The 16,730-nt window shown below is 40.3% G+C and overlaps 2 protein-coding genes across 2 annotated transcripts in view; both read right to left on the bottom strand.

Moving 5' to 3' along the window:
- Positions 1 to 823: 823 nt before the first annotated feature.
- Positions 824 to 14,669, bottom strand: nr1d4b (nuclear receptor subfamily 1, group D, member 4b). The gene is made up of 8 exons (XM_039663375.2): positions 14,047 to 14,669; positions 7,792 to 8,121; positions 7,623 to 7,711; positions 7,358 to 7,502; positions 4,014 to 4,570; positions 3,738 to 3,923; positions 3,079 to 3,289; positions 824 to 1,882 (listed from the first exon to the last, which is right to left on the bottom strand). Exons 1-8 carry the CDS (start codon positions 14,060 to 14,062, stop codon positions 1,686 to 1,688), a joined length of 1,731 nt encoding a protein of 576 aa, XP_039519309.2. The 5' UTR covers positions 14,063 to 14,669; the 3' UTR covers positions 824 to 1,685.
- Positions 14,670 to 16,286: 1,617 nt separating this feature from the next.
- The window catches only part of znf740a (zinc finger protein 740a), a 380,822-nt gene continuing 380,378 nt past the window's right edge, over positions 16,287 to 16,730 (bottom strand). Inside the window, exon 17 of the mRNA XM_089124948.1 lies at positions 16,287 to 16,464. Coding sequence (XP_088981074.1) covers positions 16,424 to 16,464 — 41 coding nt within the window. The 3' untranslated portion in view covers positions 16,287 to 16,423. The remainder of the gene's footprint in view (positions 16,465 to 16,730) is intronic.

Below are 16,730 nucleotides of genomic sequence, written 5' to 3'. Positions count from 1 at the left end.
TTTTATGCCGCGTCAAACATTAATTTGGATGTACAATATTTATTTATTTGTGTATGATCCATTAATACAAACACTTTCTTTTCTCTACTCTATATCTATATATATCTATATATCTCTATATATATATATATATATATATATATATATATATAAAGACATACTGCATTGGAGTTAACTGGGCAGGGTCACAGCACTTACGTAATGTTGTCCTATAGTTTAACTGCATCTAATACTCTCCTCATTTGCAAGCCTGCTAAATGCTTATGTTAAATGTTCATATCTGGAATCAGTTGTTCATACAGTATTGATATACATTTGATAAAGACTATATTTGATAACCTATACATATTTTAAATAGTTGATATACATACAGTACACACACACACACACACACACACACACACACACACACACACACACACACACACACACACACACACACACACACACACATATATATATATATATATATATATATATATATATATATATATATAATATAATATTTTTGTTATTCACATGTATGTTTCATTCTGTATGGCCAACATTAAATATTCTAGACTCATTATTCTGTGCTACATTCTGTAATTGAAGTGTGTGTGATGTATGAAATGAAGCAAAGATTCCATTTGGAACCCTGGAGACATTATTTAAATGAAGGTGAAAATCTTGGCATGGATCACATACATCATGCTGGTTCCATCGCCTGTTGCTAGGATACCATTGTGCACCATCAGCATTCCAAGTGCAAAGCAACGTGCAGTGCTCAGGATATTATATGAATATATGCGCATGTATACAAAATACTCAGATTTGCAAAAACTGAAATGTATTTTTTTAATATCACATAATCTTGCCATCTCTATAGTAAAAGATAAACATAATACATTTACGAAATATACATTTAGATGCACGTGAAACAAATGAATAGACTTTGTGTAGAAATGCTAATGTCCGCTTTGCTGCTAACTCATCTCCGCCAATACAAAAGACACTTTCAGAAAATTCTGAACTGCAAAGGGTAGAAAATAAACCATATCCATGCAGAGCTGTTGTAAATGACATAATCCGAATCGTTTAAATACAAGATGAGATGAGCAGTCCTTTCTTCATGACACAACCTGCTATTATCATGATATTTCCACACGTGAATTCATACTACAGTCTTATACAGTTATGAGAAACTATCATACATTTCAATTATAATACATGTTTTTTACACTCAATGTTTTGACTGTAAACAATATTTATAAAGGTCCACAAAGAGATATAAGAATGTGTTAGAGGAAATGATTGAGTTATGAGCTAGGATCTGAAAGGTTGTACGATGTGCTGAAGAATATGATACTGAATGCATAGCATCTGGAGTGAGAAGAATATTTATAATGTCCCAAAACCTACTGACACCGATCTTTCAATGCTGGTTATATAAAACCATCCATCGAATGTCCATTTTAGGAAGAAAAATCGATTCCCTCTTCTTGGATTTCTTGAAAACTCTCCTGAAAAGTCCAAATGTCCAGCATCTGCACCATTCTTTAAAAGAATCCTTGCGTTGCATTGGAAAAGTCTGACGTGGTGAAGCGTGTCAGTGTAAGTGCGAGTCAGATGTTCGTCCTGAACGATGCATGGCTTGTTTGTACAGAAGAGCACCCTGGATCTGTGTTTTGGGTCTGGCGTGCGCCTCAGGGGTCGATGTGGAAGGCGAGGAGTTTCTCGGAGTGCTGGTTGTTGAGTGTCCTGAGGTCTGGCAGACGCAGAAGGAGTTTGGGGAAGAGTGCGCTGTCTTCTGGCCTCCTGCGAGTGATGAGAGCTCGGAGAGCGCCGATCAAATCCTCCTGGAGCTGCTCGACGGCACCCATGTCTGAGATACCTGAGCGATCTGACACAGAGTACACAATCATGAGTACCTGGAATACACACTCATCATTACTACTCTACTCCAAACTCTAGTGCAATGCCTTGCTCGCCTTCTAAAGGCCGGTTCAAACAGAACACCGTTTGCTGTTTAAAACGCAGGTCACAGAACTAAAAAAGTTGTCTTTTTACTTGAGCTGAACTTGAGCGCCACGTTTTTAGAATGGCGTGTCGTGCGGCAAAAGACGTGAGATGCAAATGCAACGGTTGAAGACATCCGTCTAGTGTGTTTACTTTGAAAAGCAATGTAAAAGTAGAGCAGTGGAATGGGCAAACACGTTCGCTACACAAACAGAGCTCTCAATTGAAGTATAGAGAGAGCCTAAGTCCCTCCCCTTCCGGTCGACCACCATGGGACCTTATTTCGGAAAAATATTGTATGGTAGTCAATGGCGAGAGACAACAAATATTTTGATCTGGTTTGAATTGTGCGCTGTTTTTTTTAAAAGATACATTTTAAAGTAAAGAAGGTCGCAGTTTGATGTAAAACTGTTGAGGTATAAGACTGTGAAAGACTACAAACCCCAAAGGCGCACATTTTCTCTCAATGAATGATGCTAAGTTTACTGAAGCTAACGTCTGTCATTGTTTCTATAGTCTTACGTTATAATCGTAACGGTACGCCGTCACATAATTCACATAAAACTAAATGTTACTCTTCTGTTTCATGACAAACTGCGACTTTCTTGACTTTCAGAATTATCTTTTAAATTGACAAAAATCATATGTTATAAGGTCCCATGAGCCAGAAGCGGAGGCTCTCTACTAGTCTAAGCACAAAAATATGATGCAATTAAAAAAATGGGTGACATAATTAGTGTGCTAATACAACTGTTTTCCATGAAAGTTTGTTTCCGCCACAGAATTTTAAAAATGTATTACATAATTGAATCTTTTAATCTCACAATTCTGACCTTTTCTTTCGCCATCCCAAGTTTTTAACCCACAATTCAGTTTATCAAAACTTAATTTAGCTTTTTCTTTGAATACAGCCACCATTTTGGATTTTAGTATCACATTATCCACAAAGGACACATGTGATGCTGATTTGGAATTGGAATACCCAAAATGAAGTATCTATACAGTTCGGAACAGCCTTGTGAAAAATGAATTTAAAGTTGGATCGACACACTTGAAACATTGCTTGCTTGTGACATGTACCTGCAGAAACCAGAACCACAGCCATGAAGAGACCCATCTCGTCGGCCTCCAGACCCATGTTCCCCAGCTTCTCACTGAACTCAAACATGGCGTCCAGAAGACTGCCCATGCCAAGCACTCGCAGCGACGCCAACGGGTAGGTCTGACCATTTAGGAATGTTACAGTCCGTTCCTTGGCGTCAAACAACGAGCAGAACCTCACCATTAGAACCTGCAATGAAGAAAAATGATGTTCAATAAACTGTTCAACATTGGGTCGTGTAAAGTGCACTCTCAAAGACTTCATTCATTGAAATGGACGCATGTCGCTTTCATTCAGACCTTAGTTATTGAGTGTTGAAACAAATCTGTAAAGATATTAGTCTAGAGTCTTGCACAGTCCGTAACACCATGTGATTGAAACTGCTAAAGATCGGATACATGATCCAATTGTTCAGTTGAGTCAAATCTTTTCAATTACTCAATTGAACCAGTATCAATCTGAACCAGATCAATCCTTAAATCGGGATCTTGAGTCAACAATATTTTGGTTTAAATGACCTGAATCACAGCGGCAAGAACCTGAACTAAGACTCTTAGTTGACTTTAAATAATAAAACATAATCATAATCAATATGTTTCTACATAAAAGAAAGGGGACAGATGTTGCCGTTTCTCACCTGAAAGGTTCCTGCCTTCAGCAGCATGACCTGATCATGTTGACTCAGTGCCTGAAACCCAGGGATGCTCTTGGCAAACTCCACCACTTCTTTAACAGCTGGAGTGAAGCACTGGGAGAAACTCTCCCAGACCTGTTGACTGGAGTGACTGGCTGGGGAGACGGGACATGCATTGAGAGGACATGCCTAGAGAAATACAGAACGAGACTCATTTAATCACATGAATTCTGCTGTTTTGCGATGTGCATCAAATCATACGCCTTCATATAAACCTACCAGAACTTTAGCACCAGGACTCAGTCTCCAAGGACAAGACGTCTGAGTGGAATAACTGTTGTGCTTTGATGGATAGCTTTGAGAAGGAGTAGTTCCCTGACTGGGACTCGAGGACTGTGGGAAGTTATAGTGACTGTTGTCTATGACCTGGATTGCTGGTTTGTTGTCGTGGCTGGCGAACGGACATCTGGATTGGGAGAGGCAGTTCGTTGTGGAATGTACGGGATGTTCTTGCGGGGAGACGCTCGGCTGAGGATGAGACTGGGTGTAGCCGGACTCTTGTGTTGGATTATGACGGAAGGAAGAAGGATTGTTGTTATTGTCGTCGTCAATCTTCACCAACACCTTCTCCCCATTCACAAAGATGTTTCGATAAGCTTGCGAGATCGCACCGATGGCCTCTTCTGATTCGCCGTCTCCAGGGCTGGTAGGGGTGTCGGTGGGTGACGAACAGTTGATGTCCATGGACGCCGATTCATTAAGGCTGTTCATGTAACTCTGCATTTCGTCCAGTAGACGTTGTTTCTCGCGCTTCGGAATGCGTCCAAATCGCACAGCTAGGAGAAACAGGGGATTAAATGTCAATATATATATTCCAATCATACAAATGCAAAGGTTTCACTGAATGTACAACCGTATGCAGTGAAGTACGAGAGGCTGCGCTGTATTGTGAATATGTAACCCCTCCACCCGGGTCCTACTCGACCTGCTCCGAGTGGGCCTCGAACCCGAGTCTAAAGGCATGAGAGTCGGGGGCTCTAACAAGGAGGACCTCACTCTCATCGGGGTCACGGCACCAAGGAGGGGTCACGGCTCTAACAAGGAGGCTAAAGACTGCAGCCTCTAACGTAGTAAGGGAATTGCTTTATTGATTTATCCTTATTTTGCACATTGAAGTAAGCTATTTTCTGTGCATGTGCATAGTTGGGATGCACTTGGGCTGTGCTATCGGTGAAAATGGCGTCAAGTAGACAGTCGGCGAGACGGAGGCTCCGTCCACACTGCTGCGTTTTCGTTTAGAAACGGAGACCTTTTGCTACGTTTGCACCTCCCGTCCAGACTAAAACGGAAAAAATAAAGACCTAAAACGGAGAAGTTTTGAAACGCTGCAGCTCCGTTTTGAATCTCCGGAGGGCGTTTTAGTGAAGACGAGACAAAGCAGACAACTTTAGAAACGATGACGCAGAGGCTCACGCTCGGCTCTATGATTTGGTGTCATCAGTCATGATGTGTCCTTCCATGATTCGTCAACCACCCATCACATGACCTGTCCCCAAATCTGAGGAATAGTCAATCCGTTTCCTGTTTACACCGGTACGCGCATGCCCAGTGTTGGTGAATGGTCACGTGATCCGCGTTTTCAATCGTTTTAATGTGGACAGAGATCGTTTTAATCCTCTGTTTTTAAACGAAAACGCAGTAGTGTGGACGGGGCCGGAGTGAAAGCCAGATACAGGGAGTGTTCGGTCGGTTTAAGGTACAACTGTACTGACAAATCATCATTCAGGATCCATTTTATAAAAGACATGAAACAAGATTGCATCACAGTGACCACTAATCGTTCGTATCACATAACTGGTCTACAAAGCTTCTGTTCCACTTCCCTCTCCTCTTCCTCTTCCGATCTCTCCCTACTCCACCTCGCAGCTATTCATAGATCCTACAACTGTATAATACCCCTCCCCCATCCTTCTGTTCATCTCTCTCTCTCTCTCTCTGTGTGTCTCTATCCCATTGGGAAGTGGGTCAGTGAGTCACCTGAAGCACTGGTGTCAGGGAGGGAATGAGTTATGGAGTGAGTGACAGCAGGGGAAACGATACAGTCACAGGGTCATGGGTTAGCAGGTTACAGGTTATAAGGGCAGAGCGAAGAAGGCGTTAGAATAGTTAAGTGTTGCAACGTTGTAGGGCAGAGGAACATAATATGATGATGAACTAGACTGATAAGGAGCACCAAGTGTTGAGCAATGTGAAGTGCCTTCAGCAACTGCTAACACACGCACTAATGCAAAACCAGATCTTTAGGCCTGTAATATAACAAGGTTTCGCGTGTCTCGAGGTGTCATATAGCACCCTCACGTGAAGACCAGTGTTAAAGGAGAAGGCAAGGTTTCCGGTGGCAAGCTCAATGACATAATATAATGGAGGAAGAATATAGCATCTACTGTAAAGCAAGCGACATCTACGTTTTGGGGGCATTTAAGGGGAAAGTTAAATCCATAATGGTTCTTTATATATTCATAAACTTTCAAATGAACTGGAAATCTTGTGCAATTACAGCATGAGTTGCAACAAGGGAGGAAAACAAAATCAAGTAGGTCATGTGACGTTGAAATATGATGGTGCATAAGGCATCACTTTACTTTCCCCGCTTTTTAGGTCACCTAAATATGTACACTAGCCCCAGAAAATATGATTTATTATCAGCCCAGTTTACAAAGCTCCCCAGAGACAGCAGTGTCCTGTATGGGCAAAGTGTGCTAGAGGACAAATTCGAAAAAAGATATTTTAGTATATTTATGCATTACATTCAACTGAAATAAATGCTATAAGCTTCTGGGTTACATCGACAAAGCACTTTATTAAATCCCAGCGAGCGTTTAGATCTTAATTAATCCAGCAATACAGCAAACGAAGACCTGGAAACACATTAAACTGCGGTGCACTAGGAGCTCGGTGTCCCCAATTCCCCAAATTAAGCTGATTTGCAGCAGTTTTTACAGTGAGCGATGACTTGTGGGATTTCGGCGTGCCCGCACTAATAAATCAGCGGTGAAAGGAAACTGTCAGCCATAGGTGCAAGCATTACAGAACAGATGGTGGATGCTGGGTTGAGGAGAATTGAGAGAATGTGCTGTAAAGGTGCGATCACATTAGAGAAATTTTGCCCCAAAAACGTCAATTGTCCATTGTCAATAGTAGTGATGCAAGAAACACCACTCACACAGAGGTCACTTTCAAACCAAGCAGCTTTCTGTTGGTCAACGCATCACATTTGCCTTACAAATTTCAACCTACATGGGGACATTTTTTGCCCTCACTCGAAACTTCAGATCACGCAGAGTCTACTTGAAACCAATTGGAATTGGTATGCATTTGCCAATGGACAAACTGCTAGTGTGTTGCATGATGTTGTTAAGTGGGTTCATGCTGGACCAGTCTATATGCTGGTCTCCAGATCAGTGTTAAATTGCTTAGAAAAGTGCAATTACTAGGGTCTATACTGAGGGGTTCTGGGACATTGCTAGGTGGTTCTTTACTCAACCAACAACATTCCTAACACTGTTTTTTAGCAAACACTTTAAATAATATAGTCATTATAACTGTATGTTTAAAGCTCTTACCATCTCTGGACATGCCGACAGAGAGGCACTTCTTAAAGCGACAGTGCTGACAGCGGTTGCGATTCATCCTCATGATCAGACAGTTTTCATTCTTCACACACATCTTATAATTGATGTTCTGCTGGATACTGCGGCGGAAGAAACCCTGAGGAGAACACAAGATCACATTGAGTGTGTGTGAGTAAAGCAACAGGCACATGAACTGAATAGAGACCACATCAGTTTTGCATTTTGAGAATATTTTATGAGTGAGAAGTGTCCTTACCTTGCATCCTTCACATGCATGGACACCATAGTGAAATCCTGATGCAATATCTCCACATACTTTGCAAAGCAACACCATACCTCCGGTTTCTATCAACACGCATTTAAAATGAGTTAGCAGTGGTCAATGTCACAGAATTTGAGACAACATCATCACCAATAATACTCACTAGTAAAGGTACCCGTGAATCCGATGGGTCGCCTGCCAACCATTGGGTGAGAGTAGGAGTTTTGCCCTGATGACGTTACGGTCTGTGTAACGGTGTTGACAGAGGAAGCACTGCTTACTTCTGGAAATTGGAAAACCAGTTTGTTGCCCCTTGCAGAATTGCCACTGCTTCCAGCTGAGTATTTTTTAGGGGCACCAAGATCAGTGAAGGAGACCTCCTCGGGCGATGAGGGCTGGGAGGATGGAGACTGGGTCTGGTACCCACTGGATGGGCTTCCTGGGCTGGGGCTGGCACTTCCAGTTGAGCCTGCATAGTGAATCACTCCTTCACCTGTGTGTGTGTGAAGGAGAAGAGAGAAAGAGGAAAAAATATAGATTTCATGAGGATAAGTTTGTCTTGTTATTATAAATATGTAGTTCAGTCATGAGAGAGAGCAGATCTTTAATGGAATACAATACACTAGCCCTCAAATTGTTCACGACATGGCTCTACAAGCTGATTGGTCTCTGGTTCATCAGCAGCCAATGAGCTTGCGTGCTTAACATTTAAATAGTCTGGTTTAGTGTTTGCTGTAAAGTCCTGCAGCCCTCCACCTTCCCCAGGCTCCACCTGCCTAGATGTGCTATGTGTAATTTCTTGTGTGGTATATCATGGGAACATGTCTGTGACTGTATTTACAGTAGCACTTCTCCATACTTGCTCTACAGAAGCACCAATGGTCTACCAAGACCATACATTAACATTGTCATGTCCATTAACATACCAAACATCCGAGTGTTGTCATGATATAAATCTCTAAGTGAGCAGAATGAAGACTTTCATTTTAGGTTACATATTCATTGCGCTCTACACAGTTTATTAAATGTGATTCATGTATATTCACGTCAGTTTGGCACATTTTGGATGTTTAAATCCAATCAGCAGGATTTGGCAAATCTGTAATTTAGCTGAGGCTTTTATGCAAATCTTTAACAAAAACAAACATGCAATTTAGTTCCCAGCCACATTGTTACTCTCCGAATCTGTTAAATGTCAGCAATTAACTGAATGGTATTGTAAACTGAGTGGGTGTGGATGTGGTCTATGTTTTTTTTTTTTTGTCTAGAACAGTAGAAAAATCTTGCCAAGCCACTGACTTCTATGTAAACTTGCTAATGTCTCACATGTTTGAACCCTTCACTACTTTCAGTCTGACTAGCTCATCCGTCATCGTGAATCACATGTTTCAAACCGCGCCAGGAGAGGGCTCAAACATGTGAGAAGCGAGCCAGACTGCCAGGATGAGCCAGACTGACTCACGTGTATAAGTGTGTGTAACGTTGGGGAATCGGATTTATTTCAGAGAGTCAGTTCACTTCAGTGATTCGATCCGTCTCTCCACAGCGTTCCGAGAATCGCATGACGATTTTCTCGAGTTCAGTGTTCGTTACAGCTGTTTGTTACAACTGCGATTCATATTTTATTTATTTTTTTCAAATGCAATTTACATCTTCCATTTTAATGTTGCCAAGATTATTTCCCTAAGTGTGTTTTTCTTGCGCCAAAAAATAGTTGTCTCCATCGTTGCAAAGCCCTCTCTTCTAACCTTCCCGATTCTGTTAAACCGAGTCATTCAAAAGAATCGACTCAAAAGAACAATTTGTTTGTGAATCATAAACTGGAAGAACTCTCACGCCCCCGCCTCACGCGCTGCGCGCTCCAGAGCTGCCAGCCACCTGACCGTCGACTCACATGCACTCCTGACACAGTGAACGCCCCGAAAACACAAGCCTCTTTGCGCAGTCCCGTGTCTAACAGCCGCAGTACGAGAGAGAGAGAGAAGCACACTGCCAGCCTGCTGCTCACGTTTGAAGAGGGCTTAAAAACAGTAACCAGGGCCAGGTTTATGCGCCCGTGTTTGTAATACTTGAGTCACCGGAAACTGGAGTGCATGCATGAACGTGCACGGTCACGTTTGCTCGACATACGAGCTTGTTTTTGTTTTCGCCTTCTTGTTCTTTTTTTATAAGCAACTCATTTCACCTCGTCTCACTTGTTTATATGACGTGCATGAAATATAGATATTATTCTAAATTAACTGCCCTTCTCAATTTCATTACATCCGAGTTAAACGTTTTTTCCACGACCATAGTGACATTTTGTATGACACATAATTTCCCCATACACCAAAACACCTTTCCTGTGTATTGTATCTCACATGTGCAAGGGTGAATGAGAATGATTAGAAGAATGAAGAAAAGAGTGGGTTGAGTTTGTGAAACCTGCTGTTCAACATCCCTCTTTATGACATTCTGAATGCTGACAGGAGTGCTGTGTTTGTTTAATAGCATATACTGTATGCAAGCTAGATTTTATGTTTAATCACTTAATGACTTTAGATTTCAATAACATTAGGCTATAAATGTACACTTCATATATTGTAAAGTACACTTTAAAAAAATGCCGCCTTAAATTAGATACAATCACCTTTGTCATTTCAACTTAAAACATTAAACTGCTGTATAGCATACCTTGTTGTAATGTACAATAATAATAACTACTGACATTTTGTATCACCTGGAGTGTGATACTGTGATGTCTTACTTGTCAAATAAAAGAGGATCATATGCTTCCACTTTGTGTATCTAATTGTGTAGTTTCTTATGCATTATTTATATATTCTTCATGATAATGTTTTCTAAAAGCAGTGTTGAATGATCAACAGAAAAATGTTAAACGCTAAAGGACTTAAAGGGGCGGTTCAGGATTTTGGACATCGGGACTCATTTCCAAGTGAGCCTTAGTGTTATTTATCAGTAGAGACAGTTTTCAGAAATTTTCATCCAGTCGTTCCAATTCCATGCGGTAGTTCGCCGGTGCTAGGCTAGCGCGAGTCAACGGTAACTGCTAGCCTGCCATTAAAAACAGTTTTACCCACTCCACAGTACACCAAAAGCAAATAAATTATAACGCCAGACTATCGATGTAAATGTCTGTTGAGAGAATAATGTAAAAAATAAAACTACTCTTGCATGTCAATGATCGAAATACATTTACAGGAACTATTTTCTCAGCAGCGGCAGAATTTTACTTTGCTCCGGTTAAGTAGGTACGGCGTAGCATACGCACAGACGCGTGCCATACCGCGCACCCTTCGCTGTAGCCTGACGCGCACCTCCTCAAAAATGGAACTACGCGTCGCGACGACACGGACCTCAAGATCTGTGATTGGTCGGCTTGGTAGCATCGCATTTCCTCCTACGCATTTCTGCACGTACCATCTCCTCCGACGTCTTCTCTCGTTTCTGCCTTTTAGTTTTAGTATTTTCCCTAAAATTAACTGTTTTTCCACCTCAATAAGCTCCAACATGATCCGCTCTCTTTCAGGCGCCATTGCTTGTAGTAACCTAGCCGCGAGGAATCTAAACACAGTGGAACATTAAAACCCTCCGCCGCCAACTAGCGTTTCGGAGCAGTACTGCAGAGCAACCAAGACCTGAACGCAGAAGTATAAACACTCACGACATGCGTAGCCTCGACGCAGAAGTATAAATTAGCCTTTAGTAGTACTGCGCCAAAAAGTAAACACAGAACCGAAGCGCACTACAATCGGGACTACCTAACTACATATCACTCCGCCACTGCTGTAGACTATGCTAATATATACAGGGAACAAAGTATGAAAGTATGAACTATTGCAATGCAATTAAAGGGTATTTTGATTTCTAACACTATTCTCTCAACAGACATTTACATCGATTGTCTGGTGTTATAATTTATTTGCTTTTGGTTTACTGTGGAGTGGGTAAAACCGTTTTTAATGGCAGGCTAGCACCGGCGAACTATGCAACTGGAACGACTGGATGAAAATTTCTGAAAACTGTCTCCACTGGTAAATAACACTAAGGCTAACTTGGAAATGAGGCCCGATGTCTAAAATTCTGAACCGCCCCTTTAACTATATATTTTAAACCAGCCAAATGAACATTAAGTAAATGGCAGGTGAGCTCTAAGTTGAGACTGTCATTTGGGAGGCTTTAAAGGTGTGTGAAGGTTTGTTCAGAGAACTGGATGCCCTGCTGCTGAAAACTAGGTCAATATTACTGTATCTGTTGGAAAGAAACACATATTTGGAGCACAATCTATGTAAATGAAGACTCATTGAGCTACAAATGATTAATTCACTTTGTAATATATTTTATTTTTGACATAACACTGCCGGATGTTGTACTGGGGCAAAGCACAAGCGAGTTATAAAAATATATATGAGCTTTCTGTTTTTAAGATGAGTCAATCTACAATGCACCAAGCATCTTCTGTCACATAAGGCTGAGCTTGTTCTAAGCCTGTGTTGTCTAACAGAGATCACGCAGGCAGAGGAGAACGGACTGAGCTGAAAGCTGTGGCTGTTTGACTTTGACCCAGTGACCAGCCTCCCTCCCCTCAGAGGCCGGATGAGATCGGCTGCCGGAACAAAAACACAGGCAAGGAGGGGGTGTGTGTATGTGTGTGTGCGTGCGCCTGGGAAATCAAATCACGCGTGGCACGTGGAGTTCCGAGTTGATCCTCGTGACGGTGAAAGTGAAAGTCTGTCTGATGACATGCAAAACGTGCAGCTGGCGAACAGAGCGCTTTCAAGGAAATCACAAGCACCCGAATCAGAAAAATAACATACTGGATATGACATTGACAATATGTGTTTATGTGCCAATTATAAATGTGATTTCTAACCAATCCTAAAGTAGCACACTGATAATTGTAGTCTGTATCAACAATAGTAATACATTTATGTACAATTAATGGACAGTTTTGTTTACTTGCTGACAAAAACTATAGCATCACAATCACGATGCATTTGTTCTGATGCTAACATTTTACAATAAGGTTCATTTGTTAACATTATTTAATATATTATTAATGAGCAATTTCTTACTATATTAGTTAATCTTTGCTAATAAAATAATATTGAATAATGCATTAGTAAATGTTGAAAATAATAATAAATACACTCTAAAAAATGCTGGGTTGTTTTAACCCAACTTTGGGTCAAATATGGACTAACCCAGCCGTTGGGTTAAATTTTTACATTACATTTTTAACCCAACATTTCGGGTTTGTCCATATTTGACCCAAAATTGGGTTAAAACAACCCAGCATTTTTTAGAGTGTAATCAGTTCTGCAAACGTATCATTCTTAATTCATGTAAACTAGTTATTAACTAATGAACCTTATTGTAAAGTGTAACCGTTCTGACTAAATACAAATATCTATCTAAGATGACTTTATTATGAATCTATACACTCTAAAAATTGGTGGGTTGTTTTAACCCAACTTTGGGTCAAATATGGACAAAAAATAGCTGGGGTTGTCCATATTTGACCCAAAGTTGGGTTAAAACAACCCACCAATGTTTCGGTTGTAATAAATGACTAGTTAGCCATCTAAAAACATCATTGGCTTACGAGAAAGGTCATGTCGTGCCAGTAAACAAACCTCGGGTGTATTGCCTGATGCAGTGTTTACTGTCTGTAAATGACGGGTTTCCTCGCATGTTCCTGGCATGCACGATCAGCACGTGTTTGGGTGAATGTAAAGGAGGAGCGCTTATAGAGAATGATCAGTCACTGGCGCACGAGCGTGACTCGGGTAATGATTCACAGTGTGAACACGTTCCCTGTTCGAGAGGGAAACACCTTGACAGTAGATAACCCAGTTTCGGATGACACCTCTCTATTGGAGATCACGCTACATGTAAAACAAAACTACTGAATCGCGGCAGATAGCCTTGAAGATTGTAACTTTGTTATAGCAACAAGTCGTTGGTTGCTGAGGTCACGCTGAAAAACAACTCAAGACTGATGTATGAGGATGATGATGTCTTTTGGAAGAGCGCGCGAGCAGTTGCACGTGAGTTTGTTTACGCGCCACGCGAGACCGGAAACATTTGTCAAAACATCGTTAACGCAGGCACGCGGTACAGTAGCCACAATGTATTTCACATCAGAAATGCAACGTGCAGATGGAAAAATAACATAAATCATGTCATTTTAAAATGAAAAAGATGAAAAACAATTACAGTCCTTTCTTGGCAAAATCAAACGTGAGCGTGTAACGTTATACATTTTAGCTGGCTGAGTCTCTATTTTACAAAGTTCAAGTTATATCAACATTGGCTTAGATAAAACAGTGCATATAACTCTAATCGAGTGATTTAAAAATGTAAAAAATAAATAAATAATCTAGAATAGCTTATAGCCAATATTGTTTTAACTCACCTGGACTGCCGTCCATATTGATGTTGATGTTGATGAAGGAAAGGTGGGAATCTATTATAATACTCAGCGTGTTTCAAATTCCGTCCAGACAGGTGAGAAGAGAACTTCAATAAGTCTTTTATGGAAATGTACAATGGAAAAAAAAGAAGAAGCTGATTCTCAGTCAGTCAGATGTCCTTCGGGTTAGCAGGGCACTGCGCCGTCCTCAGTGTTAGAGAGCTGAGCTGGAACACTGTGTACAGTACAGTAAGAGTCCGAGCTAGTGACCTGGCATCAAGGCAGAGATGTGCAACTAGTTTGAGACGAGCACAATCATCACACCAAACACGTTTTCAGGTGCTTTAGAAATGTGACTGAGCTTCCCCCCTCTAGTCCCCCCTCCTTTCAGTGCCCTTTAAATTGTTTGTGGTATTGTGTGCCAAGGACTGAGTCCGTTTCACACGCCCTCTGTTCTTCCTTCCCTGTAATAGCTGCTATTCTCCCGCTCTGTGTGTGTTGTATCGGACTGACTGAATGCGCGTGCACTCGGTTGACATTGGAATGCCTCATGCGCGCGCTCCATGTGATCGCTGTCCTACTGACACAGATTTTATGCTAATGTTCGAGAGGAGGAGGAGAGGCGTGGGGACGCACATGCAGAAGAGGAGGAGCGCACCGTGACTGCTGTTTGTTCCCTGACAGCTTTAATATTGCTCGAGTTCCTCCTCTCCACGCACGCGCTGCTGATAGGCTCCGAGCCATCGAGGGTTTGCCCGAATGAACATCCCATCAAACACCCTGGACTCAGCTCGGAAAGGCATGTGGGTCTCACGTTTTTAGCCTGCATCACGCACTGGCTTGGAATGGATGTAGGTCATGTGCCTAAATATACACATAATTTGATGAAATAATGTTAGGAAAACTAAACATCGATCGGGGTATTGATACTGATACGAAAAGCATGTCTATAACAAATAAATTAAGGTAAGGTTGTTGTTGATTTAAAAGAAATGTATTCTTTTTAATTCAGAAAGGCTGCAGTAAATTGATCTAAAGTGATTTTGAAGAATTTTATACTATCATATCCTGCTTAGACGCCGTCGTGTCATGACATTGTTTAGAGCATAAGAATCAAATGGAAAAAAAAAATAATTTATATGCTCTGCTATGCCCATGTAGTGGACACCAGTACTCAGTTGTTTAAAAAATAAAAATACATGAAAAAACAATGGGATTTCTTTTCATTCACTAATACTTTTTTAGGTTTCAGGATTTTTTTTTAACCAAAATCTGTATAAAGATGATTTCCTATTATGTTATTAAAAATGTAATGGAATGAATTGATATACAATTTCACTTTATGCAATATGTGGGTAAACTGGCAATATACACTGTATCTAATTTGCATATCAATATGTTCTTGGGGCAACATGTAATGGAAAATATAAGTGCAATAATGGGACATTTTTATAGGAATATTGATCTATAATTTAATTCTCCCAGGTGTCCTGGCAGTGGACATGTGTGAAATCAATGCTATGTTTTGTAACAAAAGTCATATTTTGATTTAATACTAAATAATATCGTATTTTCATAAGAGTGCTAAATTTGATCACTAAATTAGTGTCAGTCATTTTTAAAGGTCATGGAGAAGTCGTTGTGACGGTGAAACCTCTGGAAAGCCATGTGTGCTATCACAGAAATCTAAAGTCTATTTCTGGGTCCCAGGAGGATATTTTCATGGTTTCCACAAAAAAACCTGTCGGCGGGCCTGAGTCAAAACATTTATAAGCCTCTTTATGATATATACAGGCATCTAGTGGTTACTTCATGGTATTGCATACGTTTTTCTCTCTCTCTCTTTTTTTTTACTCCCACCAGATGGCACTAATTTATCTACAAAAACTGGATTTTAAATTCCTTGTTTCTATTTTAATATGTAATATAGCTTTAATTGAAAAATAATGTAAAACAATATATTCGAATTTTATTATTATTTTTAATGGGGAAAATTAGATAATAAAAACGGTATAATTATTGCCTATTATCATAAATTCTCTTAAAAATTCTAAATAATACAAAAAATGTATTGAAAAAAAAAAATATATTACATTGCTTTTCCTGAAAAAAAAAAAAAAAAGAAGTTACATTTCAAGGCTTGGGTTCACATCAACAGGAACCTAATGTATGATCAGAAATGCCCAATCATTTGATTAATTTTTTTCTAGTGTATAGATGTTTGTATTTTCAAGGCCTCACTCACTATTGTATTATATCTCAGGACTAAAATCATGTGTGATTTATGATGGTCATTCACTAAACATGAGGTGTGCACACAAACACAGCTGAATCATGTTACATGTCTCACCTTTATATCAGGGCTTAAAGGGATAGTCCTTTACTCACCCTCATGTTGTTTCAATGAGTTTCTTTCTGTGTCTGAAAACAAAAGAAGATATTTTAAAGTATGTTTGTAGCCAGACAGTACATACAACGGAAGTCAATGTGGTCCATCAACTCTCTGGCTACCGAAGCTCTTCAACATATCTTCATATGTATTCAGCCAAAGAAAGAAATGGCAGAATTCGCATTTTTGCGTGAACTATCCCATTATTGTATTTATTTATTTATTTTGGCTGTTGAATTAGTATTCTTAAGTCTTATTTGTTTTAGTCATAATGTAAGCAAGGATTAATAAATATGGT

This window comes from Pimephales promelas, chromosome 21, assembly GCF_988280905.1.
Source record: "Pimephales promelas chromosome 21, fPimPro1.hap1.1, whole genome shotgun sequence".
NCBI classification, from domain to species: domain Eukaryota; kingdom Metazoa; phylum Chordata; class Actinopteri; order Cypriniformes; family Leuciscidae; genus Pimephales; species Pimephales promelas.
Note: the sequence above shows the minus strand (reverse complement) of the source record. Positions and strands in the feature narration are given on the sequence as shown.